This window comes from Ambystoma mexicanum, chromosome 3p (genome assembly GCF_040938575.1).
Source record: "Ambystoma mexicanum isolate Mex_15411 chromosome 3p, UKY_AmexF1_1, whole genome shotgun sequence".
NCBI classification, from domain to species: domain Eukaryota; kingdom Metazoa; phylum Chordata; class Amphibia; order Caudata; family Ambystomatidae; genus Ambystoma; species Ambystoma mexicanum.
In genome coordinates, this window is record NC_090925.1 from 1,208,162,861 (window position 1) to 1,208,179,176 (window position 16,316).

The 16,316-nt window shown below is 46.4% G+C and overlaps 1 protein-coding gene across 1 annotated transcript in view; it reads left to right on the forward strand.

Annotated features, from left to right (window-relative positions):
- LOC138581365 (rho GTPase-activating protein 24-like) overlaps positions 1–16,316 on the forward strand; it is a 270,059-nt gene that overhangs the window by 232,840 nt on the left and 20,903 nt on the right. The window contains exon 7 of the mRNA XM_069652645.1: positions 4,195–5,110. Within this exon, the coding sequence (XP_069508746.1) occupies positions 4,195–5,110 (916 nt within the window). The remainder of the gene's footprint in view (positions 1–4,194; positions 5,111–16,316) is intronic.

The following is a 16,316-nucleotide window of genomic DNA, read 5'->3' on the forward strand; positions in this document are numbered from 1 at the left end:
CCTGCACCTAAAACAAGTTTAACTCCCCCTCCACACAGGGGAGGAAGGGGAGGAAGAAGTAACCTGGTCTCCATGCGGGAACACACTCTCGGCGCTCAGGTGTCCCACGATATGTCCCAGCCGAGTAGATGGTATGTTTTGGATTTGGATTTAATTACAGCAATGGAAGGAGGCGTTTGTTCAAAGATCAGGCCTTCTTGCTGTACATTCAAACCTGCCCATGATGGATAAAATGGAACTTTGACAGAAGCTATAACTCTTTTATCGACCCGACACACGAAAATGGCAGAAGAAGTAGATGAACACGAAGATGATGAAGATTGGTTTTCATCCCTGTTTTCATGGATTCCAACCTGGCTGGTGAATGCATTTAAGGTACTGATAACAATACTAGTGTTAGTATTACTGGGATTCTGTCTTCTGAGAGTAATCATAGGGCAATGTAAGAAGACAGCGAAGAAAGATGTTGAGATGAAGATAATGATTGATGTCAATGCTGTGGCTGACAAGCACACACAGACTGAAAATACTACCCATGAACAACTGAAAGGAAGCCCTATGGCACCCCAGGGACGACGTTTTATTATCCCAAGGACCATAAGAACTATTTGGGACATTGGGTGTTCTGTACGCCAACTGGGGAGTGCTGCCATATGACCTGGAGTGTGGCTGAATATATAAAGAATGCAGGTGACCTGAGGGGGGTGACAAAGATATGGATCCCTAAGAAACCACAGTGTGAAGAAAAGGTGAAGAAAATTGAGGCAGTGGTTGAGGACTCCACCAGATGGGGAATGCAGAAACGCAGATGTACACGTCATTTATAGAGCCGCCCCCAAATCTCTGTCATATTGGAAGAAAAGCAAGAAAGCACTGCGTTTGACACCTGGTATCATTCCAATGCCACATCGAAGGTATGAGAGACGTTATGCGCTCAGACACCCATATTGAGTGTACCCTCGGACGGATGCAGTAAATATGAGCCTGCAGACACCACTGGATATAGAAGAACTATAAGTAAAGTATGACATACGTAACGTGACGCCACCAAAGAGAGAAGATACGTGGACACACTGAACTGGATGTATGGATATCTAAAGAATGTAGATGTAATTGAAGCATTGAAGTAAACATATATACGAATGAAAAAGAAAACCATATACACTAAGAAGATTAGTGACAAGAGATGTAATAGATGTATATACCCAGAAACGCAAGGTAGACAATATAGAAGCTTCCTAAAGTAGAAAAGAGACCATGAGTAAATCAGTCATGTTGAGGAAATGGATGTCAGCGTTATATAATAGTAAGCAAGAAGTCCTGAGAAGGGAAACCAAGGCTGCAGTGCTGACAGGCGCTGAAATACAACTTCATGCAGGAACAAAGGATATTTGTTGACTCAGAATCAAGGATGCAGCATCAAGAGCAACTACATGGCTCGAAAGGAGTCAAAGAGGATAAGCCATGTATGTAGGAAATATTTCTCTTAGATTAAGTAAAGGAGTGAATAATTATGAGTGTCAAGTAGTGTACAATTAAAGACGCAGAAAGCACATGCAGGACGGAGTAACCAAGTCTCCAGAGGCCAAGAAGAGTAATAGAACCCAATATAATAGCACTAAATAGAAGGACAGAATGGACAAAATCATGGTCTCTTCACACGTGGTATAAAACCAGAAGACAAGGCTTATTCATAAAGCCGCAGACGAATATAGCTATTTATCATCACTCCCTTTAAAGTTTAGAGGATGAGAACATGCAGCAAGGTCAACTACAAAGAAGTAGCCTTGCCTTAGGACCTAACTGATGAGAGATGGTAGGCTAATTAGCTAAGGAAGGCAGTTTTTCTGATGTTGTTTCCTTGCACCTGGGTTTTCGTTGTTCACATGCTGCTAACGAGCTGAATGTCCAAGGTTGGTAAGAGAGTGCCAACCAATCATGAGGACCTATGTAATGGTGGACCATACATTGTTGCACGGGCCTATCTGCTGCAGTTATTACGTTGTTAGAGGTAGTCCAAGGTGTGCCAAACAGATAAGATGAATCCAATGATGATACTAACTTTCATACACACTACATGTATATGTTTCTACTAACCAATCCCTCCACCCAGTAGGTTTTTACCGTTAGCCACGTGGGATGATGTCATAGCTGATGTATGTTGAGGTTTAAACCTTTTGTGTAACTGAAATGCATTGAGAGTGTGTCAGCTATAATCTGTTTGTTCACCAGGTTTCCCTACTTTATTGGACTGATAATAAAGTAATATTTTACCATATTCCTTGAGTCTGTCTTGTAATTTGGGCCTGAGATCATTTATTGTGGTAATCCCATTCAGCACTTAGAACGCTCCAGGTGCTGTTGCACAACATGGTATCACTGATGACATCATGCATGCCATCACCAGTGCCTCCGGCACAGTCATCTGCAATTCCACCATGAACACACCCAGAAGGTATTAAACTGAAGTGTCTACTGTAGATGCACAATCGTGGTGAATGTATATACTTGATGCGCCCCTACGCTGCACAGGGTTCTCTGTGTGGACATCACCCATATGGATAACTTCCTGCAAGCAATGAGACCACAAGCTGGTAGCAGTATGTTCTCTGCAGATTCTTACTTACCGTGTTTGATATTACCTGGCTTTACTATGAATGCATTTACCCAAAGGATGCGTATCCTCGTGTACACATCTCAAACACGTGGAATTTATTGATCTGTCCATTTTACTTGTGTACACTGTGCACACATGCTTCGACTCACCTCGCTACTTACGAGGACACTCATATCACTCATGAGCTGTGCACGCAGCTGTAGTACTATTGTGCACTCTACACATAACTCTGGTGGGCATGTGACCATAACTTGAACTTGTCTTTGCTGGTTGTCGCCATCTGCCTTTTTTCACCCACTAGACCTGCTGCACACTCCTGCCTGAAATATTTTATAAGCGGTTGCTTTCACCTTTTCAATATTTCATGCCCATAGTTTAACCCTATGCTAGATCCTGCTTGTTGCATGTCATTCTCTGCTTTGCCAGTGCTGAGTTAAGAGGGGAAATCTAACATTAATGTGTCTTATCTCACAGTGAAGCTGAACCTAATAGAGTGAAGGTGTGTATGCTTCCTGCATGCGTCCATTCACTGGTTCTGGAGCTAAAACACACCACAAAAGGGTTACGACCCCTAACATTTTATGCAGTGTGGCACCATACGCACGCACCCTTGGTTTATCCTGCCAGGCACCATAGCTCTGGCAAAGGGTTAACTTTGGGATTGGTAGTTGATAACCAGAGGCGGATGTCCGCTACTCTGCAAAACCCAAAGTGACAAGTGTCACCCGGGACAATAAAACTATTGCAAGCCCGGGTAAAACTCTAAAAGGCCAGGGCTTTAAAGGGCCAGGGATTGGACCGCCCCCCCAAATTGTCTATGACGCCAATAAATGTGATCTTGTGTTTCCAAATTCTATACAAATTGTCTGTGTGATTATTGTAACCATTGCATCTATGTCTTGGACCCTGGGGGTGAAGTGGGGCCACAGTGGGGGTGGCGCTGCTGTGGGCGTGCAGAGGTGGGCGCACAGTAGGAGGATTGCTTGACATCTGGGAAACCAAATCCATCCCGAGTGAAACAGAATGTCAGAAAAAAGGAAAGGGCTGCAAATACTTGTTTGCTTCTTTCTTTCAATTATCTTCCGGAACATGTGTTTCACCGACTTAACTATGGTGTCCTGCTCATCATTTATACGCACAGCTAAAAACGACATGTATGCGCACTGTTGTTTTTCGACCTATTTCTCCTCTTGCTGGGACCTATCCGTTGAGTAATGCTGCCACCCCCTTCTCTTTCACATTGATTTTTTTTCTGCACGATTTCCGATAATCTCCTATGCTGAAATGTACTTGCAATTTGTTAAACTATTGTTTCCACGTTGTACTGAAACTGAGTTTGCAGCTTTCTGCTCATTCTCTTATGGTATCTTTTGTCTGCTCTCTAGAACAGCAATCACTCTGAGGTCTCTTAGAGGCCCAATCAGCATTGTGAAAAACCGCATGAATAAATCCATGAAAACACTTATTTTAGCAACCCACCAAGCTAAAGAACAAAACGCCATTTGTTGTTCTCTTAGCAAACCCACTGGCAAATGTTGCATTAGCCTATAGTGAAATATGTGGCCTTGCTCCCGCAGGAACAGCCCTGGTGCAGCAGCTGATGTCCGTCATGATAAGCGACCACTGCAAGCTATTTCCCTCAGAGGATGTTTCCCACGCTCCTCCGGCCGCTGACGGCGCCCCCCGGTCCGGCCTAGCGTGCTCCTTCCACAGCCTGCGCAGCGAAGAGCGCCTACGGGAATCGCGCACCAAATCGCTGTCGCTGCCTCTGGCGGCTAAAGCGCCCGCGCAGGATGCCGCCAGCCTCTCCTGGGGGCCCAGGCACGAGCACGGGGACAGCTGCCAATCAAGGGGCCCGGAAAACAACAAGAGCCGCAGAAAGCAGGTGCCCTCCCATGATCTGCGGACGCTGGTACACCAAAGCCACTGCCGGGAGCTGGCGCGCGATGTGCCGCCGCCTGTACCACATTTGCTGCTGGAGGAATTTGAGGGGGAAATCAGACCGGCTGCTACAGAAAATGGACAGTCTCCAACTATTCCAAACGTTTCAGACAGCTGTGGTGCAGAGCAGAAGCCAGGCGTGGCGGAAAAAAGCACACCCTCATTCTCCTGTGAGAGCAAACTTTCAATGTACGACAACATGCATTTCCCGCCTCTGCCGAGCACGCGGGAGGCGCGCAGTGCCGCCGACCGCGACTCCTGGTCCAGCTCTCCCTGTGAAAACATGCTGGAGGAAAGGTCCAGCTCCCGGCATTCCTCGAGGTCCAGCTGCACCGAAGCCACCCTGGGGGGCAACCTCGCCACCCCAACCTGCGGGGAACCCCTGGAGGCCCCCGGCTTTGGCACCGTGAGTCACAGCAACAGCAACAACAGTGACGTGTTCCTCCCGTCAAGCGACACCTCTGCAAACCAGAACTCGCTGCAGGGCCTCATTGCGGGCCTGAAGCACCAGATTGCAAACCAGAAGACAGACTACGAGGCAAAAATCCAAAGGTACTGTACACAGTTCCACTCCTTGCTATCGTATTTATGTGTGCTCAGTTCCTACTTTGTTTTTTATACTCCATTCATGTAGTTATGATAGTTCGGTAAGAGCATTTTCAGGAGAGTCTGGCAGCAGGCCGGGCATTATAAACAAAGGCTGGTTTGTTCAGGGGCTGATTCGGTAGGTCATGTTTCCAAGCATTGAGTTGAAATCAATACCAGCAAAAATGTTGTTAATGTTGCTGTGCATCTCCTATCTCTACCCCACTAATCCATCCCTAATGTACTCCCAGACCTCCCTACACGTGTGCCCAATTTCCTCTCCAGCTCGTGTCTTATTTACTACACACACCCCAGAGAGTGGTCACTTGGCGGTATTCACCCCCCACCCCCCGCGGCTTCAGGGCGATATTCAGTAATTTGTTGACAATCGCTGGAGAATGGTGCAAGCGGCTGGCCTGCATAGGAATGCAGGTCATAGTGTGGGAGCTCTTGGCATTTGATTACAATATCTGACAAATGATGTGACCCCCTGGCAGTTCATGCCATCCCTGACATATGATGCACATATCTGCCATTTAATGACAATCATATGATCTCAGTCCATGGCCTATAATGCCACTATCCTAGGGTTACGAACTAGTGTTAACTTCCCAAGTTTATGCAGACAGGCTAGTCTATACTTTAGTGGATTGCCTAGTAGTGCCCGTGGCAGAGTAACCAATGCTAGGGCTCAGTCCATGGAATATGGCGTTGCCCTGTTCTCTTTTCTCACCGTCTCGCCACCCCGCCCCCTCCCCACTCCCCCCCCCCAGGAACAAGGAACTGGCCACAGAAAAGCGCTGCACTCTTACCTATCTTCAGCGAGACACAAAGTGTATGTTCATTCACACTTACACCAAAGCAGTTTGGGTTTAGACAATATTGGACAGTAGCATTTTCTTTGTTGTCTTTGTGCATATGGTCCTACACAAGGTCCAGAGCCTTTGGACTAGGGGCTCATCATACAGCAGTCTTAGGGTACAGCAGCACCTGCATCCACATAGCTTCAGCTTAGTCTCTCACAGGAACTAGTGGAGGGAAACATACATTATTCTGTTTGGCTGTAGAAGATATTGGCCCTGATGCTGCAAAGCCTTCAAATGTTAAAGGGACACAGTCAGTCGTTTTATTTTAAAACATTGAAGTAATTACCCGGGCCATCCCACTGCCTCAGACGGTACCATGGTTCCTGTAACAAAGTGTCAATAACAGATACTGATGGACAAACAACGAGATGTAGCAGTTGCTGTTACAAGGTATCGATAACAGAGTTTAATTTAGAAATAATTTTTCATCTCTGAAGCACAATGATTCAATTCTGAAATGACTCTCTTTCGACCTGCCTTCCCATCTTTCTCCTTTCTTTGTTCTATCTTTATATTGCTTGTCTTTTATTTATTTTTTATTCCTGTCTTTTCATCTACGCTTTCCTGTTTTTATTTCAATCTTCCTTCTCATTCAATCTTTTTCGTTCCTTCCTTTTTCTATTGTTTTTTTCTTGGTATTTTTTCATGTAATCTTTGTTTTGCCTCAATTTGTTTCCATCGTCCTTTCATCATTCTGTTGTGACTCCTATATTTTCATCTTTTCGTTCTGTCATTTCCTTTCTTTCTACAAGTAATTATTTTCCTTAGTTTTCCCCATCTTTCATTTTTCTAGCCCTCTTTTCATTTCTCTCACTCTTTCATTCAATCTTTCTTTCATTTTGGTCTTGTTTTCTCTCTAATGTTTTCTTTCTTTCTAACTGACAAACAGTACAAACTCCACCACATTTAACTTGCTCGTGGTTTTTGTCATTGTTTAGATTTTCATATTTATGCCAACTCACCCTCATCTGTGAGACCCCCTGTTAGGCAGAATCCTGTGCAGTTCCCTTAGAGAGCACTACAGAACATTAAGACTACAGGTATGAGCAATAAATCCCCTTTGGTATCAGTCTGTACCACAAAGATTTAGTTGGTAGCTGTGGCTAAGCAGTCAGACTTATCTCAAGAGGGAGATGAGCAGTATTCAGGGTCTACACAATAGGACCACAATACTATGCTACAAGGAAACACTGACCAAAGTTTTGTATTAAAAAGAATAGATATATTTATTTTACACATTTCTAAGTTAACACATTAATCACAGTTATAAAAAGCAAGTTAAAATCAGTCAAGAAAAGTATACACAACTCCCTAGTTTAAATTATAGACAAGTTTGAGCAAGAGTGAAAACTGGGCAAAACGGCACAATGAAAACCAAACACAAATGGCACTCTAGTAATTTCTCACAAGGGAGGGAAAGCACAAGTTATGCAGGAATATATTCTTAGACACCTTAGCAACACTTCCCATAAGTTTGTGAACAAGTTTAGGCAAGACAGTACTTTAGAATGTACAATACTTAAATGAAAACCGAGCAAAATGGCCCTTCACAAGCTTTAAAAGTGGGGAGAAGAAGGTGGTTATAAGAAGTAGGTGCACCAACACAGTTCTAGTTAAGAAGCAATATAGAGAAGGCAGTTCTAACAAATTTAACCAGAGTCAATAGGCCTGTGCCAGAGTCAGTGGTACAGGGCAAAGAGCCTAGGAGCAAAATGTTCTTGTAGCTGCAGTCAAGTCTTGGTTAAACGATCGAAAAGGTGGATGCAGAAGGTGAAAGACAATGTTAGAGGATAGGGGTGGCCAACCCAACAGGTAGGTAAAGGATTTAAAACACCTTTAGCACTACCACGCAGAAAGGGAGGCCTGGTGGAACAAAGTACCTAAAAATGTAGAAGAGGCTCCTGCGGTGGTGGTTGTTCCTGGCAGTTCCTGTAGTTCAGGAGATCCAGCAGAGGAAGAGAGGCTCTCGTTGTGGAGGAAAGTTCGAGTTACTGCACTGCCCAGGGATGAAACCAGCTGCGGTGCTGCCCAACGAATAAAAGGTACGCTCCTTTAAATCGCGGTCCGGGTGGACGGGTGTCTGGCTATCCGGTCTCCGAGTACAGGGAACTGGCGATTCAACCAAGGCAGGTCCAGGAAAGCGATTGGCAAACTGGTTGGCTCCACCAGCTCAAGGGAAGAAGGCTCTTGCAGATGAAGGTCTTCTCTCGTCGTGTGGAGAAAAGTGGTGAGATGTGGCAGGAGGGCTTAACTTGTGGTTCAGTCATTGCAGATGTCTTTGGCTTCTCTCCTCTTCGGCTTCTTAGTTCCAGTGGTGACGTCTTGCTCTTCCAGTCCTCAGGACCCTGCTTTTATTCAAAAAGATCCCCATTCATACAGCCTAGCGGTCACTCACACAGTGGAGTGGTCATCTTGGCGGGAGACCCTACAGCCTATTAGGGCAGAGTGCGACATGGGTTGCTGAGGCAACCCTGTCCAGGGGTCCTACTCCGCCTCCCACACAATGGATCCACCCCAGACTCAGTGGCGCCGAAAGGAGTGCTTCTTGGCAGAAGCCCGCCAAAAGGACGAACAAAGGATCCCCGATCTGAGTTAGGAGTTTAGAGAAAGACTCGAGAAAGAATTTATATAAAAGTTCCGGAGTAAAGTTAATATAAAAATAAACCAGCGGTATGTTAGAGGCTGTCAGTAAATGTGGTATCCTCGAACAATGGTAAAATCCCATAGGGAAATATTCACAGTCGAATATTTTTGGTAGTAACCACTGCCACCAGCCAGAAACTTTTGAGAGAGGGACGGTACGGTACCCTCTCGAAAATGAACATAAGGGAAAAACTATTAACCCTTGTCAGTACCTCCATAGTAAGATGGGTTGTACTGGTTTTGTTCATAAAGATTGACTAGTAAAGTCAATGGGGACTTTACATGCCCTGGGAGACAGTAGTCAGTCCCAGGGTATGGAGTCTATGTTTGGGGGTCGCTACGACACCCCTGCATCACTGCACGGAGGGTGCTGTGTAACACATGTGGATAAAGATGGTTCCTATGGAGGTGAGATAAACCCCATAGACATTAAACACAAAAATAGCCTAGAACCCACATAGAAAATATGCCTAAGAGTGGGAAAAAGAGTCACACTCTTAGCAGGAGAAGAAAACAAACCCTTCAAATCCAGTAAAGCTGCTGGGGGACTCTATAGGTAAGGGAAATTAGCCATAGAGTGAGAATACTCCCCAACACTCACCCCCCCAGACTAAGGGACAGGAGGATCTAATCCACTCCTGGATGGGATGAGTCTCTTACCTCTAGTCGGTTATACACATCCTAGGGAGACCATCAGCATTTTGGTGGTGACATCCTAACCTGTGCTCAATGGTAAAATCAAACCCTTGGAGGCAGATTGACAATCTTAGCAGTTTTGGGTTTTCCCCTTTCATTTGCATCAACCACTTCAAGGGCTGGTGGTCTGTTTGAATAATTAAAGTAGATCCATACAAGTATGGTCTAAACTTCTTCAAAGACCACACAATGGCAAAACATTCTCTCTCAATAGTTGCCCACCTTGTTTCAGGTTCCTTCAGTTTCCTACTGATGAAGCAAATGGGATGCTCCCTACCTTTCTCAACCAGTTGACTGAGGACTGCACCTATTCCTATATTGGAAGCATCTGTCTGCACAATGAAGGGTTGGTGGTAGTCAGGAGCTCTGAGAACTGGAGCTTGACAAAGGGCTTTCTTCAGGCTTTCAAAGGCCTGATTGAACTCTTCATTCCATTTGACCTTTTTAGGGAATTTTGGAGAGGGTAAAGCCTGGTGCTAGAGTAAACAGGGGGGCAAATTGATTTAACAAAACGTTTCACTCCTCCTGTTGCTCAGGTGTCGGATTACAAGAGAGATTAACTCCTACTTTCTCATCTAAAGGTTTGCCTCTGAGGAGGTCAGGTAGAGGTTCACTCTCCTCCTCCTCTTGAGCTGAAGCTAGAAGCAAAGCCCCCAGTTCTGGTCTCGAGACATAAGCTTTTAGACGGTTGGTGTGAAGGACTCTAGGAGCCTCCTTAGGATTGCCTAAGTCCACCAGATAGTTCACCTGTCCAAGTTTTCCCACAATCTTGAAGGGTCCCATCCATTTGTCCTGCAAGGCCCTCTGCCTTGTGTGTACCATAACAAGAACTAGCTGGTCTTGAGCGAACTCAACCATGTTGGCTTTCTGGTCATGCCAATGTTTCACCAGAGCCTGACCTACTTTCAAGTTATCACTTGCTTCAGCCATCATGTGTGACATTTTACTCCGGAGTCCTATCACATAGTCAATAACTCTGACTGGTGTGGGGGAAGGAGCACTCTCCAACCCCTCCTTGATCAGGGCGAATGGACCTCTGACCGGATGGCCATAGATAAGTTCAAAGGGACTGTAACCCACTCCCTCCTGAGGGACTTCTCTATATGCAAAGAAAAGGCATGGCAGTAGGAGATCCCACTTTTTCTTAAGGGGGTCCTCTAAAGCTCCTATCATGCTCTTCATGGTTCTGTTAAACATTTCTACCAATCCATTTGTCTGAGGGTGGTATGCTGTTGAGAACTTGTAGATAACTCCACAGTTTTTCCACATGGCCTTCATGTAGTGGGACATAAAATTTTACCCTGTGTCGGATATTACCTCCTTAGGAAACCCAACCCTGGTAAAAATACCAAGGAGGGCCTTAGCCACAGCCTGAGCTGTAACAGTGCTCATAGGAATTGCTTCAGGGTATCTAGTAGCATGGTCTACTACAACAAGGGTAAACCTGTTGCCTGAAGATGTTGGAGGGTCAAGAGGACCAACAATGTCGATCCCTACCCTTTCAAATGGTACTCCCACCACAGGGAGAGGCAATAAAGGTGCCATGTTCTGTCACAGAGTTCCCCCCTTCTCACCTGAGACCGATCCTTGCTGGACTCCGTGGGCGGTGTCTTCTTGGGGACAGACCTGGACTTGAATAAGGCTGAGTGAATCTCTTCCGACTCCAGCGTGCATTTAAGATTCCGGGATGCAGCAATCTGGGGGTCCGGGAAACGAAGAAGACGTGCTGATGGCGCACAAGTCCAGGAAGCAAGAGGAAAGGGAAAGGGGCAAGGAATGGAAGTAGAAAAGCTAGGAACCAGGAAAGCAATACTGCGAACTACGGAGCACACGTCTGATCGCTTCTTGGTAATAGCATTGAGACGCGCGGAGCCGCAGGGTTGCGGTCTATTAGTAGAATACGTTATGTCCAACGTATAGACCGCGGAAGGCGTGTCACACTGGACGGCCATGTTGGGAGTGTCAGGGAATGCAAGTCCTGTTGCGATAAGGACCAGGAAGACCAAAAGAGGCGCGTCCTGTGGGTCATGACAGCATGCCTCCTCCGAAAACCTGTTCCTCCAGGTTTGCCTGGGTGTATGAGGTGGTATCTTCTGAGCAGTCGAGGGGTATTCAGATTAGAAAGTGGTTCCCAAGTTCTTTCACTGGGGGGATATCCTTTCCATTCAAACAGGTATTGAAGCTGACCCCGTTTATACCTGGAGTCGCATATCCGGGACACTTCATATTCCAGTTGATTGTCCACCACCACAGGAGTGGGTCTGCAGGATTTCCGGGAGGATTGAATGTAAGGTTTTAATAAGGAGGTGTGAAAAACTGGGTGAATCTTTTTCCAGGATTCTGCTAGCTTGAGCCGGTATGAGACTGGGTTTATAATTTCCTTGATGGAAAACGGACCATAATACCGGGGGGCCAATTTATTTGGCCGTAGATGTCAGGGTAGTAATTTCGAGGGCAACCAGACTTGATCTCCAACTGAATAAGAAGGCCCGGGTCTTCTTTTGGAATCCGCATATCTCTTGGTCTGTGTTCTGGCCTTCTCTAAGTGCTCTTTGGTCTCCTTATGTATGTTGATGAGTGTTTCAATCCAGGAGTCGACAGGAGGTACCGGTGTGGGTTGTGGAAGAACAGAGGGCAGAACTGATGGATCGAATCCTTTGCTGCAATAAAAGGGACTGGTCTTAACTGCTGAATGATCGCAATTGTTATAGGCGAATTCAGCCACGGGTATCAGGAGCGACCAGTCATCCTGAACCTTAGTGGCAAAACATCAAAGATATTGTTCCAGAGTCTGATTAGCACGTTCTGTGGCCCCGTTGGTTTGAGGGTGATAACCTGATGAAAGAGCGTGTTGGATGCCTAATATTTGACAGAGGTGTTTCCAGAATTGTGAGACGTATTGAGGTCCTCGATCGGAAATTATCTCGGAAGGAAGTCCATGAAGGCGGAATATGTGCTCCAGGAAGATTCCAGCCAGTTCAGATGAGGATGGTAGCTTACTGAGGGGTGTGAAATGAGCCATATGGGTGAACAAGTCAGTGGTGATCATGATGGTGGTGTACCCTCTGGAAGGCGGTAATTCCACAATGAAGTCTGTAGCAATAAATTCCCATGGCCTTGTTGGCAGTGCGGGTTGTAGCAGAAGACCCGCCGGCCTCTTGTTGTCATGTTTATTCTGACTACAGATTGCACAGGCTCGGACGTATAGTTGTACGTCAGTCTTCAGTTTAGGCCACCAAAATTGTCTTTGTATGAGGTGGAGGGTGTTGGTGATGCCACGATGTCCGGAGTGAAGGGTATCATGACAGAGGTTTATTATTCTTTGTTGTAATTTTTGTGTAGGAATGAGCAGAGCGTTGTCCTTGAACAAATATCCTTCCTTGACTCTCAGGTTCCATTGATTCTTTCTTGAAATATTCTTCCAGAGTTCAGAGGATTGGGTTTGTACTCGGATTTCTTCCAGGAGATTGACTGCTTGAGCTACAGAAATCGTGTGGGGAAACATCTTAGGATAGGCCTTATCTTCGGTAGTTTCATAGGCCGTCGAGATAAGGCGTCAGCAATCAAGTTTTGTGATCCAGGAACATGAGTGATGTGGAACTGGGCAAAGAAGAAGGCCTAACGAGCTTGACGACTGTTCCGACACTCTATTGACTGTAGAATTTGAAGATTTCGGTGATCCGTGCGGACCTGGACTGGATATCTAGCTCCCAGGAGTAGATGTCGCCACTCAGTGAAGGCTTGGCGGATGGCTAAAAGTTCTTTTTCCAGGACGGAGTAGTGTGTCTCACTGGGAGTCAGGGTTCGTGAAAGGTAAGCAATGGGGTGTTCTAGTTTATCCTCAAATTCTTGCTTCAACACCGCCCCAATGGCGTAGTTAGAGGCATCCGTTTCCACAAGGAATGGTCGATCAATGTCAGGTTGGGCCAGAATGGGGGCTTGAGTAAATCTTGTCTTCAAAAGTTGGAATGCCTTATCTTGCGGAATAGACCGGACAAAGGGGGTGTCTTTCTTCAGGAGAGCAACAATCAGTTGAACAATCTCAGAGAAGGTGGGTATAAACTTCCGGTAGAAATTGGCAAGCCCCAGGAAGGATTGAACTTGTTTCACGGACGTGTGAGCAGGCCAGGATAATATAGCCTTTACCTTTGAAGGGTCCATGCCAATTCCCTCTGACTAAGGATAAATCCTAGGTAATGAACAGAAGCAACGTGAAACAGACATTTCTCGGGTTTGGCCAAGAGTTTATGTTCACGGAGTCGTTGTAGTACTGCCTTTGCATGTTCTTCATGCTTTAGAAGGTCCTTGGAGTAGATCAAAATGTCGTCCAGCTAGACGATGATGAAGAGGAATAGCATGTCAGAGAACACCCTGTCCATAAAACGTTGAAAGACTGCTGGGTCATTAGCTAATCCAAAGGGCATGACCAGATATTCAAAGTGACCAAATGGTGTTCTGAATGCTGTTTTCCATTTGTCTCCTTCCCGGATACGAATCAAATGATAGGCACCCCGGAGGTCCAGTTTTGTGAAAATCACAGCGCCTCTGACCGCTTCCAGGATATCCGAGATTAAGGGTAAAGGGTACCGGTCCTTGAGGGTGCATTGATTTAATCCACAATAATTGAGGCAGGGTCTGAAAGGATGAACATCCTGCCAAGGGGAATCACTGCTGAGGGATCCGTGTCTATGGCGCAGTCTTCAGGCCTGTGAGGGGGTAAGGCATGGACTATGGCAGTTGAGAACACATCAACAAATCCCTGATAGGCCTTAGGAACCTGCACAATATTGGAAACCATGAGAGATGCTTGATGGTCTATTGGTGGTTCTTTGGAAGGGGTCAAGGAGGGATCCCGAATTAGACAGTGAGACATACAAAACTCTGAGCAGAGGAATAGTGATCCTGTTGTCCAATTGATATACGGATTGTGTTTCTGTAACCAGGGCATGCCCAGTACCATCGGGTAATGAGCTGACTTAATAATGTCGAATCGAATCCGCTCTTGGTGGTGGTTAATTGAAAGCTGGATCTCTTTGGTCTGCAGGCTTATGGGCCCCGAAGTGAGGGGTCTTCCATCGATCGCTTCCACCGGCTGCATGATGTTTCGTGTTTCGTATGCGATGTGGTGACTAAAAACCCAATTTTGATCAATGAATATTCCCATAGCCACGCAGTCTACCAAGGCCAAAACAGGATAGGTCTTATTCCCGGAGGTTGATAGGAGGGCCTGTAGTATCACTAGATTGTTTTGTCCAGGAGAGTTCAAGGATGGAATTGATGTGGAGCAAACATCTCTCTCCCGAAGCCCTGCTCCATCTAGGATCGGGAGTTGGTGCTTCCCGAATGCCGAGGAGGGGCCAGAGGGCATTCTCTAATCAAGTGTTTGTCTGAGGCACAATACATGCACAACCCAGTATTAATCCTTCTCATCCTGTCTTGCGGGGATTTGGGTCCACGGAAGGCTCCTATCTGCATGGGTTCTGGTTCGGTGACTGATCCTGGGTTTGTGTCAGATTTGGAGGTACTCTGAAAGGACACCTTTGGAGGGTTTCATCTAGATTTTTTCTTCTCTGCCTTCCTTTCCTGGATGCGAAAGTCTATTTGCATGGCAAGGTCCATAAGAGCCTGGAATGAGTTCGTCGGGCCACTCTGGCTAACTCATCTTTAATCTCCTCATTTAGTCCTCTCCTGAAAAGGGTAACACTTGCCCCCGGAGACCAATTAGCTTCCTTGACCAATTGCTTGAATCGGGTTACATACGTGAGCACATCCTGGGATCCCTGCTGAAAGTCTAAGAGGCGTTCCTGGGCAGTAAAGACCTGCTCTGGGCGATCAAACATGGTCTTTAGGGCCCGTATGAAACCATTGTAGTCATCTAGGAGAGCGTCGCCGGAGTTAACTAGGGGTGTAGCCCAGGTTAAAGCATTTCCGGAAAGGTGAGAGATTATGAAACCCACCTTAGCCCTGGGAGTGGAAAAGTAATAGGGCTTAAATGTAAAGTGAACCAAACATGAGTCCAGGAATCCACAAAGGGTTTTTGCCGACCCATCGTATTTGTCAACTATGCCGCCCAGTAACACACTTTCTTTTGTGGCTGAATCGCGGGATAGAACTAATTGCTTGAGAGCAGCGTTTTCCGCCTTTAAATTCTGCACCTCGGTGGTTAATTCTTGCATACTTCGCATCAGGTCCTGGGCAGCCTTTTCCATGTCGACTTTGAGTGCGGTCAGTAGGCGTCTCAAACTGTCACGGAGTTCCCCCCTTCTCACCTGAGACCGATCCTTGCTGGACTCCGTGTGCGGTGTCTTCTTGCGGACAGACCTGGACTTGAATAAGGCTGAGCGAGTCTGTTCCGACTCCAGCATGCGTTTAAGATTCTGGGATGCAGCAATCCGGGGGTCCGGGAAACGAAGAAGACGTGCGGATGGCGCACGAGTCCAGGAAGCAAGAGGAAAGGGAAAGGGGCAAGGAATGGAATTAGAAAAGCTAGGAACCAGGAAAGCAATACAGCGAACTACGGAGAACACGTCTGATCACTACTTGGTAATAGCATTGAGACGCGCGGAGCCGCGGGTGTGCGGTCTATTATTAGTCGAATACATTACGTCTAACGTATATAGACCGCGGAAGGTGTGTCACGCTGGACGGCCATGTTGGGGGTGTCAGGGAATGCAAGGCCCGTTGCGATAAGGACCAGGAAGACCAAAAGGGGCACGTCCTGTGGGTCATGACACGTTCTTGGAGCCACTTTTACCAAAAGTTTGGCAAGTGTGGCAACTCTTGCAATACTTATCTACCTCAGCCCCCATTTTAGGCCAATGCAAGTAGAGAGAGAGCCTTTCCTTGGTCATCTTGAAACTCAAGTGACCAGCCAAAGGTATCTCATGGGCTAGTTGCAAGAATTGGAGTCTGTTTTCTGGGGGCACTGCAAGTCTCTTGTAGTCTCCAGGGATTGACTCTGTTGATCC